The 21156-nt window shown below is 50.4% G+C and overlaps 8 protein-coding genes across 8 annotated transcripts; 3 read left to right on the top strand and 5 right to left on the bottom strand.

The window, feature by feature from the left end:
- Positions 1-765: 765 nt before the first annotated feature.
- NCS54_01331900 (Hypothetical protein) lies at positions 766-1317 on the bottom strand (the record flags this gene model as incomplete). Its single annotated transcript, XM_053158520.1, has 1 exon — positions 766-1317. The coding sequence occupies exon 1, from the start codon at positions 1309-1311 to the stop codon at positions 766-768; it is 546 nt and encodes a 181-aa protein (XP_053014495.1). The 5' UTR covers positions 1312-1317.
- Positions 1318-4455: 3138 nt separating this feature from the next.
- NCS54_01331800 (Hypothetical protein) lies at positions 4456-5397 on the top strand (the record flags this gene model as incomplete). Its single annotated transcript, XM_053158519.1, has 1 exon — positions 4456-5397. One exon carries the CDS (start codon positions 4456-4458, stop codon positions 5395-5397), a length of 942 nt encoding a protein of 313 aa, XP_053014494.1.
- Positions 5398-6431: 1034 nt separating this feature from the next.
- On the bottom strand, positions 6432-8222 carry NCS54_01331700 (Hypothetical protein; the record flags this gene model as incomplete). The annotated part of the gene is made up of 4 exons (XM_053158518.1): positions 6432-7426; positions 7483-7735; positions 7785-7957; positions 8048-8222. 4 exons carry the CDS (start codon positions 8220-8222, stop codon positions 6432-6434), a joined length of 1596 nt encoding a protein of 531 aa, XP_053014493.1.
- A 1315-nt stretch (positions 8223-9537) lies between these two features.
- On the top strand, positions 9538-10861 carry NCS54_01331600 (Hypothetical protein; the record flags this gene model as incomplete). The annotated part of the gene is made up of 5 exons (XM_053158517.1): positions 9538-9687; positions 9740-10121; positions 10178-10295; positions 10344-10408; positions 10458-10861. The coding sequence occupies 5 exons, from the start codon at positions 9538-9540 to the stop codon at positions 10859-10861; spliced, it is 1119 nt and encodes a 372-aa protein (XP_053014492.1).
- A 240-nt stretch (positions 10862-11101) lies between these two features.
- Positions 11102-13084, bottom strand: NCS54_01331500 (Zn(2)-C6 fungal-type domain-containing protein; the record flags this gene model as incomplete). Its single annotated transcript, XM_053158516.1, has 4 exons — positions 11102-11375; positions 11422-12783; positions 12832-12965; positions 13016-13084. 4 exons carry the CDS (start codon positions 13082-13084, stop codon positions 11102-11104), a joined length of 1839 nt encoding a protein of 612 aa, XP_053014491.1.
- Positions 13085-15428: 2344 nt separating this feature from the next.
- On the bottom strand, positions 15429-16221 carry NCS54_01331400 (Hypothetical protein; the record flags this gene model as incomplete). Its single annotated transcript, XM_053158515.1, has 3 exons — positions 15429-15588; positions 15639-15921; positions 15978-16221. The coding sequence occupies 3 exons, from the start codon at positions 16219-16221 to the stop codon at positions 15429-15431; spliced, it is 687 nt and encodes a 228-aa protein (XP_053014490.1).
- Positions 16222-16887: 666 nt separating this feature from the next.
- Positions 16888-17916, bottom strand: NCS54_01331300 (Epimerase domain-containing protein; the record flags this gene model as incomplete). The annotated part of the gene is made up of 1 exon (XM_053158514.1): positions 16888-17916. One exon carries the CDS (start codon positions 17914-17916, stop codon positions 16888-16890), a length of 1029 nt encoding a protein of 342 aa, XP_053014489.1.
- A 518-nt stretch (positions 17917-18434) lies between these two features.
- On the top strand, positions 18435-20102 carry NCS54_01331200 (MFS domain-containing protein; the record flags this gene model as incomplete). Its single annotated transcript, XM_053158513.1, has 3 exons — positions 18435-18516; positions 18572-19497; positions 19548-20102. 3 exons carry the CDS (start codon positions 18435-18437, stop codon positions 20100-20102), a joined length of 1563 nt encoding a protein of 520 aa, XP_053014488.1.
- Between the last annotated feature and the right edge of the window lie 1054 nt (positions 20103-21156).

Here is a 21156-nt window from a genome sequence, read left to right as displayed (position 1 = left end):
TGATCGCCTCCCAAGGTTAATAATCGCAAAGAGGGCAGGAATCGTGCTCTTAACAAAGTCCTAGCTCAGTCTAGTTCCAACTTTGAAGGGAAGCATCTGCGTCAAGTGCCTACGGTCAAGTCATGGTGAGTGCGGAGGGAATCCTTTTATCACGTTCTCCATCCTGCCACGACTATTGAGCAAGGGAAACACAGGTATCAACACAATCAAGTCATCAAGAATAATCGCTGAAATTTTCGCATTTTTATTTACTGAGTGAAGGAAGAAGATTCTCAATTTGCTGACGGGTGAGTGGCAGCTGGTGAGATATACTGGAGCGCACAAGGAGCACAACGAGTTTACATAGATGATTTATGTATTTAGAAGGTAAATATCGACATAGCGTATCGCCGCTTTTATAGAGGATAGCTTAGGTTTATCTTAGGCGTTGCTTCATTAGTCCTTATCTTAGATTAATTACCGTACCTAAGTGCCTAAGGTACCTCTAAGGTAGAATGTATCTCCTCAGTTTAGGCTATGTGGTAGCATGTTGTAAATCTTGACAATAGTCAGCAACGTGAATTGAGAGAATGTGGCATCGGCATCACATGCACAATGTTGGTATTGGATGTAGCTCGGTTAGCGGAAGGGTGCTTGCGCATGGCATACGGCGAAACCTTGTAAATAGCAGAGCGAAGTGTCAATAAAAAGCCAAGAAATCGGCACAGAAAAGGAATAAGAAAATACGAAAAAGTCTTGCTCTGTTATCCCCATCTATCCTTGCTGCTATACAATGCTCGAGGGGCTATCTGTTGCTTTCTCGTTTTTTGGCAAAATGTCATGATCCGACCTCACAACTACAGGACACATGGATTCATCCCCTGTAGCTTCCATCCCTGCCTCAACCCCAGGAACAATGTCAAAGCTCATTCCCCTCTCCTCCATAAACTTCCTAGCCTCATCTAGCTGCTCTTTCGAGAGTGGCGGGGGGAGAATCCCTGGTGGCGGTTCAAACCAGTGCTCCTTTGGTGCTTTGGTGCCATCGACGCCACGGAACTCGGCTTCCAGCTTTTCGTCATAGTCCAGTATGTCCAGAAATGCCTTTATGAGGCGAGGTTCCAGCGGCACAGCGCCTAGCACTTGGCGGTTGGCCGTCACGGAGCGCATCACGCCGTCCCGGCCAAGGCAGTGTACCCCGAGCGGATCGACAGGTAGACGGCGAGAGACGGCGATAAAGTCGCGCTGGGCCTGCTTGCGGGCGGGGGATAGGTCTTCGGGGAGGATCTGCAGCTTAAAAGCTCTGGTATTGCCTGGATTGTCTGGCAAAGACATGATGTTACGTGTTGGTAGGAATGGATTAGAGGTAGAAGAGGGACAGGTCTCTGAGCTGAGAGAGGAAGTTGGAACAATGATTGAGCGGGGTTGAAGATATGGGACAGGGGCCCGGATAGGGGCCCTGGCGGGCGTGGTGTCAATATTAATATGTAATTAGGGAACCGTAGCAGTACGTAAGCCCGGCCTCGTTGGATCTCGTCACTCGGATCAATTCAATACTTTCTTAGGGAAAAACACAACACAACCACCCACAGCCTATCTAGCCGTGAGGGCTGTTTAATAAGCAGAAAAAAAGGAGGTTAAATTCAAAGGTAAGGATGAAAGATGACTAGCTAAGAGCCGCGGCAGAAGATGCCTCTTTTGATCCCTTGGTCACGTGACTCGCACGCGCGCCCGAGCCCCAACTCAATACTTCTTTGGCACCTTATGCACCTTAACCCTTCAATCCAAGACAGGGGACATGACATAGCAAGAAGGATTTGCGTAATGTTTTCATGCTGATCCAAGTAGATTTGGAAACTGTATCTAGCAGATAGTAGACACTCAACCTACTTATCTGGGAGACACATCTTGTCTCACAGTAGTCATTGTTGTTGGGTTCTGGGGCGTTTCTTTGTGCCACAACTTTATAACACATGGACGTGATAGACCTCCCCATCACCGACGATGTGTTAAGATGCTTTACTGTTCTAATTGACCCGGAAAGTGTTAATTTAGAGCTACGGACCCCAAGCCACCCTTAAGGCTCTTGTCCAACCCGTACTGCTCTGCCCAAATGTACGCATCCATAGGAGGTAGTAAAGCATCCTCTTTAGTTACTGCTAAACAGATACTATGAATTGCCAAAATAGGCACCATTCTGCGCTCATACATTGGTGAGCTGGGATTCCAATCCTTGAGACTAAGCTTCAGCCAGTAATATGCTCAAACGTGAGCCGCGGATGAGCTGATCCTCTGCCATTGACCTATGAGAGCCTTGGATCGAACTACCGCTTTCTAGGGCTGAAAGTCGGTCACTCCGTGTCAGCATGTGTCAGGAACAGGCCGCGTAGTTCGCTTCTGGTACAAATAGGGAAATGCCACCATCTCAGGCCAGGCACGGATTGCAACTCGCCCACCAAAACCTCACGCAATGCCTGGAGTCCCGCGTAGCCGAGGCTGCAACAATTGCCGAAAGATCAAAAAACGAGTAAGTGATACTAGACACACTACCTCGTCCGCAAAAATTAACTCGTACCTGAGTGCGATGAAGCGAAGCCAGCCTGTGGCAGATGCACTCGCCTTAAGCTTACTTGCACGGGAAGTGGGATTCAGCGTTGGACCTTTATACAGCAGAGTTTCGATCGTTACGGGCAGCATCTCACGGTCAGTCCAAGAGCAAGTCCCAGTAACGACATCACGAGAACCGCTTCACGTCTCGTTTCTCTTCTCGAAATTCAAGATGTCAGATACAATTTGCGGCACTTTGGTGGCCCGTATTGTATCGAGCTCCTTCGCCTTTTGGGCACCGATACGGCGCTGGACGCATCCATTTCTGCCCTGATCGTTTCATACCGTGCGACTCAGTGTAATCAGCCTCGAGTGGAAGCTCTCACTCGGTATGGGGCTGCAATGAAAGTCTTGAGGACATCCTTAAACGATGCCAATCAGTCCATACTTCAAAAGATGTTTACCGTTATCAATATCGCTCTCTGTCAGGTAGGTAAAAGGGATTCAACTTGGTGGTGCATGGCTGATTAAAATTCTGGCTTGTAGCAATGGATTAACCTGACACGGCAAGAGACCTCAACGCATCGCGAAATACTGGCACACCTTCTCCAGGCTGCGGTGGTTACTAAGAGACTAGGAGATATTAGGCCAGAGTTCATAAACGGACTCTGCCAAATTATTGTAAGCAATTCTTGAAGGAAGTTGGTGAGGGACAGGCTGACTGACTTTTCAAACTTCAGACATGGGAGAGCATGGTCAACCCCAGGGTCAAGCTGGGCCCCTGGTTCTGGGAAGCTCTGCGTGCATGCAACCGCCTCCGCCCGCATGTATGCCGGCAAGAGGACCTGCCGAGTAGCGAAGTAGGAGTTCATGCTACCGCATCGCTATACCTCCGTGAACCAGAACAACACCTAGATCAACTTAAAGACATCTATAGCCTCATCCAGAAGGACAAGCCCAAGATACGCCGAATCATTGAACGGTGGACTAAAGCGACCGATATAGACACGATGCTGCGCGTTTCCAACCAGTTCGGCTACCGGTTTGGCTATGGGCTACTACTCTCTCTTGGGCCAAGGATCAACCGCTGTCTCCGCAGATTCGACAAAGACCCGACCTTGGTTGTAGAATCGTACGAGTTCTGTGACCAGGCAATAGTCATAGGGAGACAATGCCTTAGAGTCCGACCTTTTGGGGCTGGGTTTGTCCCTACCTACCTGAAGAGTGTCTGGGCGTCAACTCCAGATGACTATCGATATCCTGAGCTACAAAGATTGATGGAAGAGTTTGAGAAGGATTTTCAAGGAGTGGGATACGTGGAGCAGGCTGAATGGATAAGAACTCAATTTGATTTAATGGAAGGGGTTGTCGAGTAACGTTAAAGGGTTGAATCGCCATTATATTTGTCTCACAAGGGATATTCATCAAAGGCTACTTAATTAAGATTCTAGCAAGCTGGCTTTCTTCACGTATGGCTTTCTTCACATATTAATGCTGCTGTCATCATTCTATTATCTTTAGGAACCATTTTTGACCACGATGATGCCAGTGATATTCAAATTGCAACCAAGTGTAATGCCAAACGTATTTTCAAGCTGCAGGCGTCCTTGTAGGTTGAGGGGAAGCCTCCACAGTCCCGAATGAGGCTCTCCAACAAGACACCAACCTCAAAAGTCAATTCCGAATTCAGAGTCAATCGTGCAAGCCTCGTAGGAAAGAAGTTGTTAGTATGCTAATAAAAGTCAGTGATAAGAATGCCCAAGACCTAAAGGAGTTTGATTACTTAAACAACTAAGCGAGGTCACTTGGCCCAAACGACACTCGCCATTGGCCACAGTACGCAACGTTGCATCATCCAGGCATTCCCCCTTCTTTCCCTCAACGTGACGATGATCGTTTGTTCCTCTCGCAAACTTCGTCTTGGTCAATGAAATGAACGTTTTGAGGAGCTTCTTCAACGTCCTCAAGGCGAAAAACCCTCCGCAACGAATGGCACAGATGGCGCAGACGGTCAAGGCCTCTATCAATCCTTCTCAGGACTTCCTTCAGCGGTGCAATCCATTCAAGGACTTGCCGGATGATCCCGACACTGTGAACGCATTTCGCGAGGTGTCCTACATCAAGGCCAAGTTGCGGTACTATCTGGTGCCCACCTCGTTGCCCGGAGATGACTACGCGCTGTGCTCCAAATTGTTGCGCAGCCTTGAGACGCGTCGCGACTTGACGTGGCTGGTGCTGGATGAGACTGGCGTGCGGGACACAATCCAGGCGATAGGTCGACGAGGAAACCCGCGGGAACCTATCCCAGAGGAACCCTTTGACCTGACCCAGCGAGCGAAGGCATTGGCCGCACACTGGACGGCTCTAGCAAAGTTACCCGAGCATCCAAGGAAGTGGGAGGCGGGATTTTCCACTCAACATCAGCCTCCTTTGATAAATGAGGAATTCCAACTCGAATTGGATTCTGATCAAACAGCCAATCTTGAAAAAGAATACACGGAATGGCGCACCAGAAGGGACGAAAAGGCCGCCTACTTGAAATACAACCCACCTCACCCAACGGGCTACGCCCAGGCGACGCGCGATCAAGTCCCCGTCGATGAGACATGGGAGCTATTGCCCTGGGTGATCTTCGAAGGAGCGGCTTCGCCAAACGATGGAAGTCGAAGATGGGTTCCCATCTACACATCGTTAGTTTCGCAGAATATCCCGTTTGGTTGGAGGGCCCCAGATGCGCCGCCACCCAGGCAGAAGACGCAGGAGGAGAAGGACCAGTGGATGAGGGAATATCGGGAAGACTCTGAAAGACGTGACAGACAATATGCCTTTCAGAAGCGGTTGCGAAAGGCGAATGAAAGGCAGCAGAGACCATAGATAGCAAGTAGCTTGCCTTAGATAGGACTCAATGCTGAAACTCTCAACTCAACCTTGGGGCGAGTCGGCCGACAAAGCTTCAAGATCTCCCTGTCGGCGCAATCTGCCAACACACGACGGGCTTGATGCCCGGGCGAAGACGCCCGGTTAGCTCAATCGGTAGAGCGTGAGACTCTTATCTTGCGCCTACAAGCGAAGACGAGTACGCGATCTCAAGGTTGCGGGTTCGACCCCCGCATCGGGCTTTTCCTATAATTCGATTGAAACTTTTTTTTGCCTCCCTATGCAAAGGGCAGGCAACCTTTATTTTTCTTCTTCATCTAGAGTGTTAACATACTTTTGTGCTAAATGCCCTCGCGTCAGATAGCTCTATAGTATTCTTTTCCGTACTTTGTATAACGAGCTGATGTCCACGTTGAACTCGACAAATGCGGCATGAAGTTTTCTAGACAATCCGCCTTTTCACGCTTATTCCGCTTTACAAAAAACAGTCTAAAGTCTTTTCTGAAAATTATCTTATTATCATAAAGTAATCTAGTTCTCTCACAGTGGCGTTCATCCCTCGCAAAAGGCTGGCTTGTTGAGATTCGAAGAATTATAGGGTAGGACGAGTGGCCCATCCCGCACCTAGGGGCCCAAAAATGGAGACTCGGCTTCGACTCCATAAGCAAGGGGAAGAAACGGTTGGTGGCGCTGATCTCGACATGGGTATCTCAGCATTGTCTGTGCGACTGGAATGTCTCCATAACCTTATCAATATGAACCAGCTGGAAGCACCCGAATGCGACGTCCCACAAGGAGCGCGACTCAGGTGCAGGATCAGCATCAATCGCAAACTGGCCCGGTTGCGACGTAATATGGACAAGACTCAGTGCTGCAGAGATCAGACCATGAACATTCTTGGACCTGGACGCGCAGAACGCTGTGAAAGGATTCATTTACTCAGGTGTATCTCGATATCGAACATATAAAACAAGATGAGCTCGCTTGTCGCGGCCAGGAATCACATATCCTACAAATGAACCTCAAACTCCCTATAGAACCCGCTTCTTGAGCTTCACCTCCAGTCCCTCTTGTCTGGGGAACCAGCTATTAATCACCTTCCACTCCTTCTTCGGATCCGCCAGCTCAATCTCAAATAACGTGATGAGCGTCGCGAGAACCTTGTATGTCTGGAAAAGACCCATGTTCTTGCCGATGCAGATGCGGCTGCCACCTCCAAATGAGAGATCGGTCTGGTTCATCAGGAGGAGCCTCTTCTGGAATTGCTCCTCGGTCTCGCCGTTTGCCTCGTCGCGCAGCCAGCGCTCGGGGCGGAAGGTGTCGGCGTCTTCGCCGTAGACGGACTTGTTTCGGGCGAGAATGTAGGGGTTCATGCCTACGATGGTGCCTTCGGGGAGATAGTCACCGTTGGGGAGCACGAAGCCCTCGCGGGGAACGTAGCGCTCCATGGTCATGGAGACACCGGGGAGCATACGGAGAGCCTCACGGATGACGGCGTCAACGTATGGTAGAGCCTTGACCTCCTTGTAGCTGGGTGGTGTTCGGCCGTGGAAACCTGCAGCCAGAACCTCATCCGTGAGACGGTCCCAAACTCTGGGGTTCTTGAGAGAAAAGTACAACGAGCTGCGGATAGTAATGGCAGTCGTGTCAGCGCCAGCAATCATGTTGACCATAAGCCACGACACAATCTGCGGATCGTTCACATTCTCGGGGTCCGCATTCTTGGCTTCGATGAACTTGTCCAAGAAATCCGGTTTCTCGGGATCATGGTAATCCTTGTCGTTGCCTTGGTACCGATCCACCAGGTGCTTGATCGAGATGCCCGTGATGGTGTTGAAACCGGGGGGTCCGATGTGGCAGATGGGGTTCTTGTCAAAGACGCGGTCAAGGAAGGGCATTGTTCCCACGACGGTGAAGTAGTCCATGGCCTTGTCAGCATTGGATAGGGTTCCGTCAAAGTCGTAGCCCTTCTCGAGGTAGCCGATGGGCTGGGAGAAGGTCACGGCTCCAACGACATCCCAAGTATCTAGTGAGGCGGTTAATAACTACAAGGGTGGTACATGGTAGATCAATTGCACTTACAGAATAGCGTCCACTGTCCGATGTCACAGATCTTGCCGGAATTTTCGCCGTGAATGTACCGCTTCTCAAGCTCGTTACAGAACTGGTCAATGACCTTGTCCATGTGTGGCTCCATAGTGGTGATGCCGGCACTTGAGTAGTGCTTAGCGATAGGCTGTCTCTCTTTCCTGTGCTTAACAGGGTCGGTTTGACTGAAGAGGTTGAGGACGATTTGTCCATTCACCAGAGCACTGCTGCCATGGTAGAAGGGAGTCTGGCACCTTGTTAGTCAATGCATTGCGTCAAGAGTCATGCCATCTTACCTTCAGCCAGTCACCCTTGATGCTAAACATGGTCTTGATGAGCTCAGGGATATCAACATCAATGATGCTCGGTGTGATTCGGACAATAGGTCCATATTGCCGGTGTAGCTTATCTAGCACAAGGTGAGAGTCACCCGTCCATGCTTGGTACAGATACCACAGTCTGGTGAACTCTTGGTCATTGTTAGCCGCTGGCCTGAAACATGGTGATCGCCCCGGAGATGTAGAGTCCAAGAAAAGCAAAGATGGTTTGTGTCACTTACTCGCAAGGAATGGTCCTGGGTACTTCTTCAACGGTGACGAAAAGTACGAGCCAATGGTCCACAGTGAAATTGTGCTAACAGGGACGATGAAGTATAAAAAGAGGGACGAATTGCTGCGCAGAATTCCCTCTGCAGACTCCAGTATGGAGGTGTCAAGATATGAGGTGTGATTCATCGTGGTGACACTTGCGGCTGCGACTTTGGGGAAAGAGATGCAGAGAGTGCTTTTTGCATGGGGGACTCGGACCAGATATGTCGCTAATAAAATTTCATTTATCGCACAGGTCAGGGATCTTCCGAGTACCGGTTTCAAGGAGCCGACGGCGGCTTCGACCAACGACTCGAGCAAGATAAATCGTACGAGTCATTTTTCACTTTCGAATTCGTTGTTTGTCTGCAGGAACCATGTCACAGTGAGGCTTTCATTCTGCCGCGTCGTCGTTGTTTGCTTGTGGAGGGAGATTGTGGCAAGGATCTTCATCCCCCCAGTCGAGAACCAGCCAACTCGACAAGCTATTTGACATTCTCCGGCCGGGGACTGACTCTCTAGTCCCGTTAGCATGGATGTATTGCCCTAGTTTCCCGCCATACCCGCAAGTGCCCGACCCGCCGTTTCAACGAACTGTTCTAAATAGAGCCTAGCCGGACTATTCAAGAATGGCGATGGCAACCAATGGCTGCTAAAACAGCCATGTAACCCTTCCAGGACGCGTATTTCTTTTGTGAAGACGACGGGTTGAAAGCTAGGGACTTGGGGTCCAGGGATGTGCCCATCCGTTGCAACCCATCCCTTGACGATCAGCAAAGCTTCGAAGATTACCCGTGCCGTTTCATTTGGACAAATGCCGCATCCATCGTCTCGGATGCGGTCAAGGGTCCCCCCGGGAAAGAATCAACGGCTGCGGTCCGGGCTACCGTTGCAGCGAACTAACGCGGAGCAATACTACCCCAAGAAAAGCAAACCGCCAAGGGCAGCTAAAACCGCTGAACAATGGACTTGTTTGCTTCGACTTTCTCTCTTTGGAAAGGGAGGCGCTTATCAGCTAAAGTAGTTGCGTTAGAGGTTTGCTACCGGCATCCAGATGCCGGCCGAATGCCTGGAGTGCTTACGTTCATGACTGATACGTCTTGTTTTCTCAAAGACCTATCATGTTTTCCCCTGCATGTTGAAACTACCGATGAACGATGATCCCATGGATATCCCAAGATCCGTGCAGCGGCCTAGAATATTCGTTCAGACCGAACCACACCATGTAACCCAGCCGCGATGCGGATCAACCAGGTCTGGGGCTCCTGTGGCAAAGCACCAGTCATTGTCTCCCGCAAACTGAGTCGTCGATACCAAAAACACGGAACCGCACGATGTGTATTTCTGGGTCCTGAGGTCCCCACGAGAGCTTTTGCGCAAGACATATGTTTCGTTGGTTCCTCCCGGCAAGATTGATTCCTTTCGCACACGGTTCCTTGCGAGAGTTGTCGAGCTGCCCATCATGGAAATTGGAGGACAAGCCCCGATGGCCTTGGCCGTCATGTGGGCTTTTACAGTCATGACTTGGATCTTTGTTGTTCTTCGTCTTTACACGCGAGCGTTTGTTATGAAGCAAATCGGCGCGGATGACCACGCTTACTGGCTGAGCGGCGTGAGTACTACGCACACTCTGATCTTGTGTGCCTCTTTGCTGATTTTTTTAGATCTTGATTTTGCTCTATACCGTCTTTGTCCACATTTCGGCCAACTATGGCTTCGGCCAGACGATGCCCGGCCTGGATGCCGGCAACGAAGCCTTTGACAATGCTGCCATGGCCATCAAGTACGAGATGATTGGCCAGACGTTTGCAGTCATTGGAATGGGTGTGGCAAAGACATCTCTCGGTCTATTTCTGCTGCGCATCGTCGTTGAGCTGTGGCACCAGATCGCCATCTGGGTCGCCATGGTGTCGCTCATGCTCGTGTCTGTCATTACCGCCATTGTCTTTTGGGTTCAATGCATCCCGGCCGAGAAGATCTATGATCGCATGCGAGTTGAGGGCGTGTGTCAAATTGACGTGACGCCATTCGCTATCCTTCTTGGAGGTAAGACCTGCAACGCCACCCTCTTCCATCCTCCTTTGGCTGACTCTTCGCTGCAGTATGGTGCGCTGTCGTCGACTTTTTCTTCGCTATTTTCCCTTGGATTTTCATCTGGGGCTTGAACATGAAGCACAGGGAGAAGATCACCATCGCTGCCAGTATGAGCTTCGGTGTAGTGTAAGTACCTGTCAACCTTGGTCTGCCTGCTCCTCTGACATGTCATAGCGCTGGAGTCTGTGGCATCGTCCGCACCTACGAAGTTGCAACCGGCTTCACAGCCAATTACACACGTAAGTTTACCCATAGACACTCTGTAGTCCCAGCTAACGACTTTGACAGTCGACACCGTCCCCTTGATCATCTGGTCCGCCGCCGAAATGGCCGTCACCCTCATGTGCATCGGCATTCCCATCCTCCGCCCCCTGTGGCGCCGAACATTCCACGGCTCCAAGTACTCCTCCGAACGATCCTACAAGAAGCAAGGCGAAGGCAGCGATGGCCCAAGCTACAACCTTGGCAGCTTGCCTCGCAGTCACGAAGCGAGCGAGTCCAACAGAGGGTTCCCCAACGCGGACCCAAAGCTGGGGATCCGCGGACCCAGCACCATCACTCGTATCGCGGGCGATAATGAGAGTGATGAGTCTATACTGGGGCCCGAGTATCGCACTGGCCCAGGAGGGGATGGAGGCATCTGTGTCAAGCAGGATGTTCAGGTAGATTGGACAAAAGGCAATCCGGTTTAGCCTTTAACATAGAGCTAGAAAAAGATTGGGATTTTGAGGGGTTTGTGGGTAAAAAGGTGTTCTCGAGATGAGCTGGCATCCTCTCCATTGATGCCACGGGGTTTCATAGATCTTAGATAGACGTCGAAGACCGTTGCTATTTTTTCTGTCCTTGATTATAGCGACCGAGCGTAGCGCAGTCTCATCAGCTGTGAACCCTGCTGCATCTATTCATATTCCCGTGATGTGCCCTGTCCCTCCCTAGACCACCTCTGTCAGCCCCGTGGAGTCAAACACCATGCTCATACAGCCGACAGCCTCCGATGCCCTTCGTAATAAGTCATTGCATTCGCGATGAATCTTTCTCGCCTCGTTTGAGCGATAGCAAGTTCTTTCCTCCGCTGCCAAAACGTCTAGCAGCCTGAAAAATGGCTGCATAGTCTCCAGGTCAGACTGTGCGTTTGGGCATGCAGGATGGTCTAGCGCATTCTGCAAGAGGGTAGTGACGGCGGCGAAGAACGGGTGGAGTAAGATCCTGTCGGTGTTTAGTAAAGAAATGTTGGTGTTGATAGATTGCTTACCAGACACAGGCATAGTCTCCATGAGGTATCAGATGCATTAGACGAACTGCTTTTCTCGACTCGATGATGCAATCACTCTCAAGAGGTGCGTATGTGCCTTGCGTATCGGATCCCTCATTCACCACTAACTGTTGCCTTGGTGGCAAGTGCCGATTAACCATTATAAGACAATTGATGTAGGTGAAACGTAGGATGAGTACGTGGAGCGCCTCGGGTGACAGAGGCACCGCAGCTTGGTCGCTTTCGAAGTCAATCTCAACACCGTTTCGCCAATATGAGAGTATCGAGTCAAGTTCTTTCGCCACAGACGCTTTCTGAGCTTCGGACTGCTGCGATGCCTGCACTGAGTAGAGCCGCTTGTAGACCTGTCCTTGAATCACCGCCAGTCCGATGCGGGATTTGAAGAGATCGATAGTGCAAGGTCCGTCGCGGTTAAAAGGTAACTTCGAGAGAATACCCGACGGCAATTCGACATCCATGTCATCATCGTCTTGCGAAAAAGGCTGCCCCATCCTTAGACTGATGTCTTTGTCAAGAAGGTACGCAATCCAAAACACACGTCTTCGCTGCTCGTTCTGCGCTTCGGTAAGGCCGTTGTCACGAGTTTTTCGGTGTAGCCCCATGGCCTGTGCCAATCTCACCGCGGCTGCTGTGAGGACAGAGGCGGGATGTGAGTTTGCTGATCCTTGAAGTACGACAGCCATGCCAACCAGAGCTTGAACTGCAGGTAAGCTATTGTGCAGAACATTGAGTTCTGCGACGACTGCGAGTGCATTATGACAGTACCCGCACGCTTGAGCACTCTCATAGCCTGTTTCAAACATGCGCATCGAGCGGAAACGATGCGCCAGCGATAGAACAATGTTGATGCATGCCCACCAACCAGGAGAGCTTGGGCTCGAGGTTAAGTAGTTTCGGTCAAACTTCTGAAGGAAGTCTTGCTCATCAAAGAGTGGGAAGAAGCGGTTGAAACTCTTGAAGGTATCCATTACCATATCGAGTGCAACTGGCTTTGTAGGGAGCTCCTGAAATGTGGGAAGAGAAAATGGGCCCAGCGCCATGCCCACGGTAAATGATGGAGGGGGGCGTAACGGCGATGCCGCGGAGTTGAGGATTTCTGTGAAGTCTCCTGGTATCGTGTTAAACCAGGAAGAGGGAAAGATGTTAGTTACCCTTTGTGGAGGGCTCGAAACAATCACATCCGACTGTGGCTGTTTTCCAGAGCTCTCGAAAGGTTCAAGATCCATGGTGCCCTCTTCTGCTGGAGCTTCTCCCTCGGTGGATTTGGCGCGTTGGAGAGCCTTCTCCAGGACGTTCTCCATGCTTTGAAGTCTTTCTTCCAACTGAGCAATGTATTTGTAACTGCCGCAACATCAGCAAAGCCCATGGAATTGTGTGTACAAGACATACCCGGCTGGTCTTCGGGGTTTTCGTTTCGTGGCAATGGGAGTGAAGTGGCATTTTGTCTTGTACTTAGTGCATTGTAAACACCCTTGCTTTGTCGGCTGGCATCGTATTTTTTTGATCCGACACATGTCGCAGGCCTATCAAGCGTGTTATTTTCTGTGACTAGAATTGAAACTAGGCAACTTACCCTTATCATCGGCCGTTGAGGGTCAGTTGCCTCGCTAGACGGTCCTGAAGTTTGGGTGTCTCCCCCCATTTTTGAGGTTGCGGAAAGGTTGTCAGAGAAACTGACCAAGGAGGACAATGTTAACTCTGAATTTCCGACAGAGGCTCCGCGATGCCGTCAGAAAGAAGTCTTGGCACGAGGTTGTGGTAGAGAAAGAAGAGAGAGATGACAGGATGATGAGATGGGATGAGCTCACGTGACGAGCATTGCCGTGATTATAAATCAACAATCAAGCCCATCCCAAACTTCATTTGAACCGATACTCAATCGTACTATGATTTGTTTCCGGGAGCCAGGCTCGTCCTGCTATTAGTTGAGATTACCAAGATGGCCGAAGATCGAGCTGAAGGTATGAGGGAAAGACTTGGGATGTTGCCGCCGGTGATATAAAATGCTTTCTTATCTGCTTATGCTTTGTCGTTATGTTTTCTCGGAGCCATAACCTACCCTGTCTGAGATTTCGCTCGACTCCTAAAAAGCGTTACCTCCGCTCATCGAAGACGGTTATGCTTGGCTGTTGGTAGCCGTTATACTCGAACTGATTCAGCCTTATTACTCTTAATCTCTGCCTAATTGCTTTTCCAGATTCAACGAGACAGAGTGTTAACCTCATAATAACTGGTCAGATAAGCTCTTCTCTGAGAGCCTGTTGTCACCAGCAACCAATTGGATGATATCCTGGTCTTATAGCCGAGGCAGGCCATGCAGTTGTGATAATTCGGGACGCCAAACCGCGCAGCTGAGACCTTCAGCTTCTCGGTGCGGGATACGGCACTAATAGGACGTGGTGTTTCGGTATTAGTGTGATGGTGGGACGGCAAAGTGGCGAGGCCTCGAAAGATCAAGCTGAGACCGGGTGGGAAGCCAAGTGACCAAGTTGAAGTCTTGTGCTCGGTAGACAAGAAAATAACGGTGAGGCTTCATACAGTGGAATTCATTGGCTGGGCGAACCTGTCAACTCTTGGGGTGGCTGTCGAGCGCATCAGTTAACCGCCAGCCTGATTTCTTCCTAGCTTGTCTGGGAAGGTTGATTGCCTCCAACTTGGGCTTCTTAAGTCGTGTTGACTCATGGTTGTTTGTCAACATGTTGCTGGTAAGTTGGTAACCAAGCTTCTTGATTGTTTTCCTCATTGTTCTCTTTCAAATCATCTTCATCATGCCCGCATATGACTACAAGTTTCGGACCATCTCCGAGTACAACTACACCCACTCCACTCCCACTTTATGGCAGGCCTGGCACGAAGCCTACTTTCGCAGAATCACAGGTGTCCTTCATGCGGATGGCGAGCATGTGCGGCTTTTCGAGTCGGGGTGCACCACCGACAGCTGGACGGCACGTGTTCTATCGCCTTCCTACAGCCGTGCCGCCAACGAGTCGGCAGGCATGTCAAGTCGAGATGGGTCTCCATGGTCCCATGTTGGTTTGCTGGTTAATGATCATCGCCCATGGCTTAAAGACTAAAGGCTCGTGGGCGGATTCCGAGCATCTCATTGAGATCCTTAGAGAGAACGCCGCAGTCGAAGGCTGTGGGAATAATCCGGGGCCCATGTCTTTTTGTCTGGGACCTTTACTCCAAGGACCTGATGAATCGGAGCGGGGCTTCGAGATGACTATAAGGCTTGCTCCCGCTGTCCATGTTCTCCTTGCCATTGTTCTTTTGGAGGCGTGGCTCAACAAATTGAGAGAAAAACCCGAGTCCAAGATATCTCGGTTCTTTAGTGGGCGGTCTTGCCAGGTTCTGCCATGCATTCTGCTTACAGCGAATCTCCTGATGCTGATACTCTGCCTTGTAGAGGTGGTGAAAGCGTTCAAAAAGATCCAGAAAATCAACGGCGGCCAGTACTCCTGGGGCTTTGGCCAACTGGTGGCTATGGCCGTCTGGATCCCCGTCGTGGCAAATTTTCTTACCTTTCTCATCGGTATGTTACCGCTATGCATTCTCAAATAATGGTTTACTAACATTCTTGGGATACAGTCGGCACCGAAAAGGGAACAGAGGCCAGAATCCACAGGCAGCTTCAAGTATCTCGAGTAGGTACTCTTGTGATGACAGGCCAAGGCAGGTCAGGAGAAAATGGCAGTGACGAGGCTCAGAGCTTTTCTTTGCTGGCCTCCCTGCCATCAACTACAAGCATTCAAGCTGTAGAGAATAAGGCTCCTGCCGTCCCCTTGAACACAGACCGATTGTGAAACTCTGGATTTCGTGAGAGAGAGAAGAAGAGAAGGGAGAGGAGAAATCAGGCAAGAGAAAACTGTTCATTTTTAAGATTACCTTGCAAGAGAAAACGTCTTGAGAACTATGATCTGGTATCCAAACTTCAAATGTTCAGATACACAGCTCAGCTACTACTACAGCTTGCATTGGTGACTAGCTCAGAACTTCGTATACCCCTGGCCCTTGACAAAAGTCTGCTGCCATGGTCCCTGAGAGTCTCCTTCAGCAAGCTTGGTATAGAATTCTCCATGAGCAGCACCATCAATGGCGGCGGATGCGCTCGAGCCATCTGCCTTTCGCTCATCGGCGTAGTAGAACCTGAATTAAATTAGGGATCCAGTTATGTAGAATGGAACATGAGTACGTACTTGAATCCCTTGCCAGCGTACGCCTCAGCAGCGCATTTGATGAAATGAGCCGTCGCAGACTTTCCGACACCAAGATCCATGAGCGAGACGATGGTATGGTCGTTAAGAAAGTTTCCAGTGTAGATGAAGGTACGAGATGCTGAGCCGGGGAGCTCCTCAAAAGCGAGAGCGGCTTGCTGAGCTGCTGCGAAAGCACTGGTGGTGTTGATGGCCAAGTCACGAGTGAATGCCTTCAGATCAAGGCTGAGGGGATTCTTGGCATCGTTGGGGGTCACGGCAGCGGCTGTTGAGAGGAGTGTCAGTGATAGGGAGAGGGGTAGCAGTTGAAAGGCATAGTACCATTGTACACCACGACACCTGGGGTACCTAGCTGCGATTTGACGGTCGAAAAGACCTTCTCCACAGACTCTGGGTCGCTGAAGTCGCTGCGAATGTGCAACTGGCTGGGGGTGCTGTCCTCTTCCTTGAGGCTTCGAGCAGCGAGGGCAATTCTGTAGCCCTTGGCTGCAAATGCGCGGCCGACATGTTGTCCGATGTTGGAGCCAGCTCCAAGAATGAGGGCGACGGGGGAGTTAGGAGCCATCTTGGAGATTGTACTTGTAGAGAGGAGAACGTGAGGGGTTGTGGGAGGATGGAGGGGAATGAGATGCAAGAAATGTTGGAGTGATATTGCAAGATGCAATGCATATTAATATAGTCCACAGAGTTTACCATCACCCAATAGGTGTCTCATGCTGCAATGATCTCGTAAGGCAGTTCTGTTGGTTACCGTTGATGTCAGCGCCCGGAGCGGACCTTACGAAGCCTCCGGAGGCTTGCGCCAAGACAAGTGGCTTTTGTCAGCAAGATGACACCCACCAGAACTCTCCCTCTCGGGCCGGGAGTGGGATCCAAGACAGTGGGAGATCTGATTGATAATTATTCAATCTCGTAGCGAATAAATTTCAATTGTAATGGTGATCTCAGTGATGTTTTGCTGTGTCGTAGGCGGTGGCTTTGATGACATCGCGGGCTGGTACAGCCATATTGATAACGTGCGTGCTGCTGACGAAGCTACACATTGTCTGAAAAGGAATATTATAAAGAATTGGTAAGTTCACATGGCTGAAAAGGTCAATCAGGAGCCAATAGCGAAAGCAAGCCATCTCAGTAGAAATGATGCGACAATGATTCTGCATTCTGCGTGCCACATCTTGGACGCCTTGGCATATTACTGACTGATGTCATCCAACCAGATACAATTCTATGTTCATTCCCGGCTTTCAAGACAATTCTGCCTCACACTCTCGTAGAAACTCGTCCAACCACTCCGTCCGAATCGCTTCAACAATTCCACCTCCCTTCCAGTATCAACCTTGTACAAGTTGTGCTCTTGAGATGGATCATCAGCCGGCCAGGCCTTCACTGGATCTAGCTGACGAAAAGTATCAAGCCAGCTGTTGAAGTTGAAGGGACCTGCAAATCCCAGCAACCGTTCCCCCTTGACATCTTCTTGAGTGAGAGCAGCGACATGAAGCATCGCAGTATCCTCCACGTTGATATACCACGAGGCACCAAACTGCTGCAGATCCTTGTAATGTCCAGGGTCCCTCCAGAAGTCTCGTACCCATTTCCCAGTGCTTCCCGGCTGCTTGGGGTGAAGAATCGGCCCAATATTGAAGCAGGGAAGCACCGAATTGATGATGAACTTGGGATTCTCGGTCCTCGCAAATGCCCAAATCTCCTGTTCAGATTGGGTCTTAAGAGCAACATAGACATCCCAGACGCGATCAGCCTCGTATGGTGGCGGCCGCCACGCACTCTCAACGGCAGAGTCGTTCCACATGCTTGAGTCAAGCGACACTTCCTTGCCATTGATGACGTTGGATATCGCTCGGTCGCTGCTCGTGAAGACGAACCGCTTGACTGTTGGTTCCGAAGCCGCAGCTGCAAGCAGGTTTCTCACCCCCTGTACCATAGGTGTGATGACTTTGTTGGGATCGGCGTCGAAGGACATATCTGTGGCGACGTGGACAATGCCATCAACCCCTTGGACAACCTCGCCCCATGCATCTGGCGCAGTGACGTCTGGGACAATCGCAACTTCGAAGTAGCCTGAGGGGTCGCGCTCTTGCATGGCTTCTCTGATCCAGGTTTCCTTGTCTGGAGAGCGAACGGTGCCGCGCACTCGGTAGCCCAGGATGAGTAGGTTGTTGGCGATGTGGGAGCCAATGAAGCCGTTGACTCCAGTCACAAGCACCAGTCCTTGGGGAGGGACAATGGACTGAGTTGAACTCATGATGTGAAGTGAAGTTGGGGAGAAAGTAGATCGAGGGGGAATGATTGGTGACTGATATTTTGGCAAATGAGGGGTGAACTCTTTGATATCTCGAAAAAGGGGGGCAGATGTGTTGTTAATATAAATTGCTGTTACTAGACCCCGAAAGGATCATGGAAATGCTTAGAAACCAGAGAAGTTCGGATGTTTCGTATAGTTGCCAGATTATTCAACGTTCAAGAAACGTCATTCGTCATACATTCCGGTGTCTCGCGCCAGCCGGAGGCCCGGAGCGGACCTCTCGAGAGCTCCGGCACTAGGCCCGTTCCGACACACAAGATCCGAGTCTGATTATCCAAGAGCTTCCAAAATGAAGCGGTAGCGAAAGGAGGAGGAATCATATAAGGGATAAAATTGCAATATAAATCCAATCGCTACCAACTCAGTAGATCTTATTAAGGCTCAATCCTCTGTTTCCATTGCCTCCTCGTTTCTCTTACGCCGTATCTTGCATCAAGACATCAACTTGTGTTACCGCGATGACGCCCCTATCTGACACAGATCTGGAGGTCAAGCCAGAAACTGAGTCACCACGCAGGACGCCGTCTCAATTACCGCAAGGTGAGTTGCCTCAAGGGTTTCCAGTCAGATTATCTTGCTCACCAAATATCATCAGATGTCGAGTCTAGCTCTCAGTCAGACCAGGACAAAAGTCTTTATCCAGCTGACGCCCTCTCAACTCCTCGCCAGATCCTATTTGTTGGAACTCTCTGCACAGCCATGTTCACCAATCAAGTGGGCCTGGGAAACACCCTCGCAACTGTCGGTCTGATTGGAGAGTCCTTTGGCATGACCAATTCGGGCCAACTCTCATGGCTCATCGCGGGCTATAGTCTGACTCTCGGCACCTTCATTCTCATCGGTGGACGTCTGGGAGATGAGTTTGGTCACAAGAAGATGTTCGTCATCGGCATGATCTGGTACTCTCTTTGGTCCTTGGTTGCCGGCCTATCGGTCTACTCCAACTACGTCCTGTTCACCTTTTCCCGTGTGTTTCAAGGCATGGGCCCTGCTCTCACTCTACCAAATGCTCTTGGTATTCTGGGCCGGTCCTTTGCGCCTGGGCCGCGCCAGAATATGGCATTTGCATGGTTTGGTGGAACTGCTCCTTTTGGTGCCATCGCAGGTTTCCTGTTCGGGGGTCTCTTTGCTCTCGCTTGGTGGCCGTGGATCTACTGGAGTCTCGCACTTGCACTTGCTGGTATTGCTGCTTTTGCCGAGTGGACAATCCCTCAGTCCCTCCAAGAAAAGCAGACTAAGCCAGTCCGGGAGATACTTGAGGCTCTCGACATTCCCGGCAGCTTGACTGGTGTAACCGCACTAGTATTGTTTAACTTTGCGTGGAACCAGGCTGTTGTAGTTGGCTGGAAGCAGCCCTACGTTTATATCTGCCTTATCCTCGGTGTCCTGTTTGGAGCAATGTTCTTCTGCATCGAGATATACTGGGCCAAATCACCTCTCCTACCTCTGACTTCCTTCAACTCTGACATCGGGTTCGTATTTGCATGCACAGCAACAGGCTGGGCGTGTTTTGGCATATGGGTAGGTCACCCATCTTTCGAAAAGAAGTTAACTACTAACAAGGGATCCAGGTTTACTACATCGGCCAAGTCGCTCTCGACATTGGAGGAAACACTCCTCTCCAGATCGCAGCCTGGTTTGTCCCAGTCATTCCCGTTGGCTTGTTCTCAGCTTTGGCCGTGGGGAAGTTGATTGGGAGGATTCCAGCATCTTGGATCATGGTCGTTGGCCAGGTTGCCTACCTCGTAGGCTCCATTCTCGCAGCAGCACGGCCTCCTCATTCTATTTACTGGACCTATTATTTCTTCAGCGTCCTCGTCATTACTGTCGGTATGGATACGTCATTCCCGTCCGCTGTCATCATCTTCTCGAACGCGGTGCCTCGAGAGTTTCAGGGAATGGGCGCAAGTGTTGTCTTAACTGTTATCAACTACAGCATATCCATCGGACTTGGGTTTGCGGGTACTGTAGAGACAAACATCAACAAGGCCGGGAAGAATGAACATGATAGGTTGCTGGGTTATCGCGGCGCACTGTGGTTCTCTGTTGGCTTGGCTGGGCTCGGGTTTGTGCTCAGTTTGCTCTTCATTGCAAAGGACCACTTACTGAGAGCACAAGAGCACTAGACAATGGGACTGGTTGATTGAGACTAAAATGAACAGGGGCTTCTGTTTAAAGTGAAGTGACATGGGCGGTGACGTTGATTAGATAGATATGACGAATAAACTGAAGTTGGAAGAGTAAACTGAGAAGTGTCTGGCGTTCCTTCAATTCAAATGACTAGGCGGTAGCCGCGAAAGCTCTAAAAAGCATAGGAAATCCATCGCCACCTGCCGATAGATTTCAGCGGTGGATCCATTTAAGCTAGAGTGACGCTCTTGGCCGTACTGAAAAGGACGACGTCTGGAATGGTCAACTCGATCCCGACTCCTCAAGTGAGAATCAGCTTGAATGTCTTGCAAGTGCGGGTCCGGATGCTGAATGGGGTATCGGGGTGCAACTAGAATTTGCCCCGAAAATCAGTGACGTCCCACAACCCTCTTTCAATATTGCCAGTGTAGGACCTTTGGAGGAAAGTCAGTGTCGCTAAGAGCGAGTTGATGAACTGTTTCTAGGTAGACAAGGTCTCGTACTGCTTGGCGTGATTGAGTGCGGGATGCTCAAGGTCCGTCCACAGTCCGTCCCAAATATCGGCAAGGGGCCTTGTATAAGGCCCATCTGGGAAAACCTCACTTGGCGTAGTGACAGACCCAATGCAGTAGTCAGTAGGCTTTTAGTACTGTGGCGGATTATGGAGTGGTCGATAGTAGGCGATCTTCGGGTCAACAAGGCTTGCCGCTGACTTTGTCCGGTCTTGAAGCTAGCTGCACAGCCAAACTTGTCATAGCCCGCATATGATGGCGATTTCTGTCACAAGAGAGGCGTATGAATAAGGGCATATGGAAATGCCGTGCGTGTATGCACTTAGCCACCTTGAAAGTGCCTACACAAGGTAATATGGTTTTTATTTGGATACTTGATATCCATCAACTGTCCCTTCCCAACGATGGTCTAGACTGATCTCGGCGGCTGGATGTGGCTGGCTGACTGGAGAAACTGTCAACGCTATCACCTGGCGTGGCGCTGAAGGATCGTTCTGGCCACTATGAGGGGGGTGATGCAGATCCGATCACGGCCCCT

Source organism: Fusarium falciforme, chromosome 11 (genome assembly GCF_026873545.1).
Source record: "Fusarium falciforme chromosome 11, complete sequence".
NCBI classification, from domain to species: Eukaryota; Fungi; Ascomycota; class Sordariomycetes; order Hypocreales; family Nectriaceae; genus Fusarium; species Fusarium falciforme.
The sequence above is the reverse complement of the archived record's forward strand: the minus strand, read 5'-3'. Positions and strand labels throughout refer to the sequence as shown.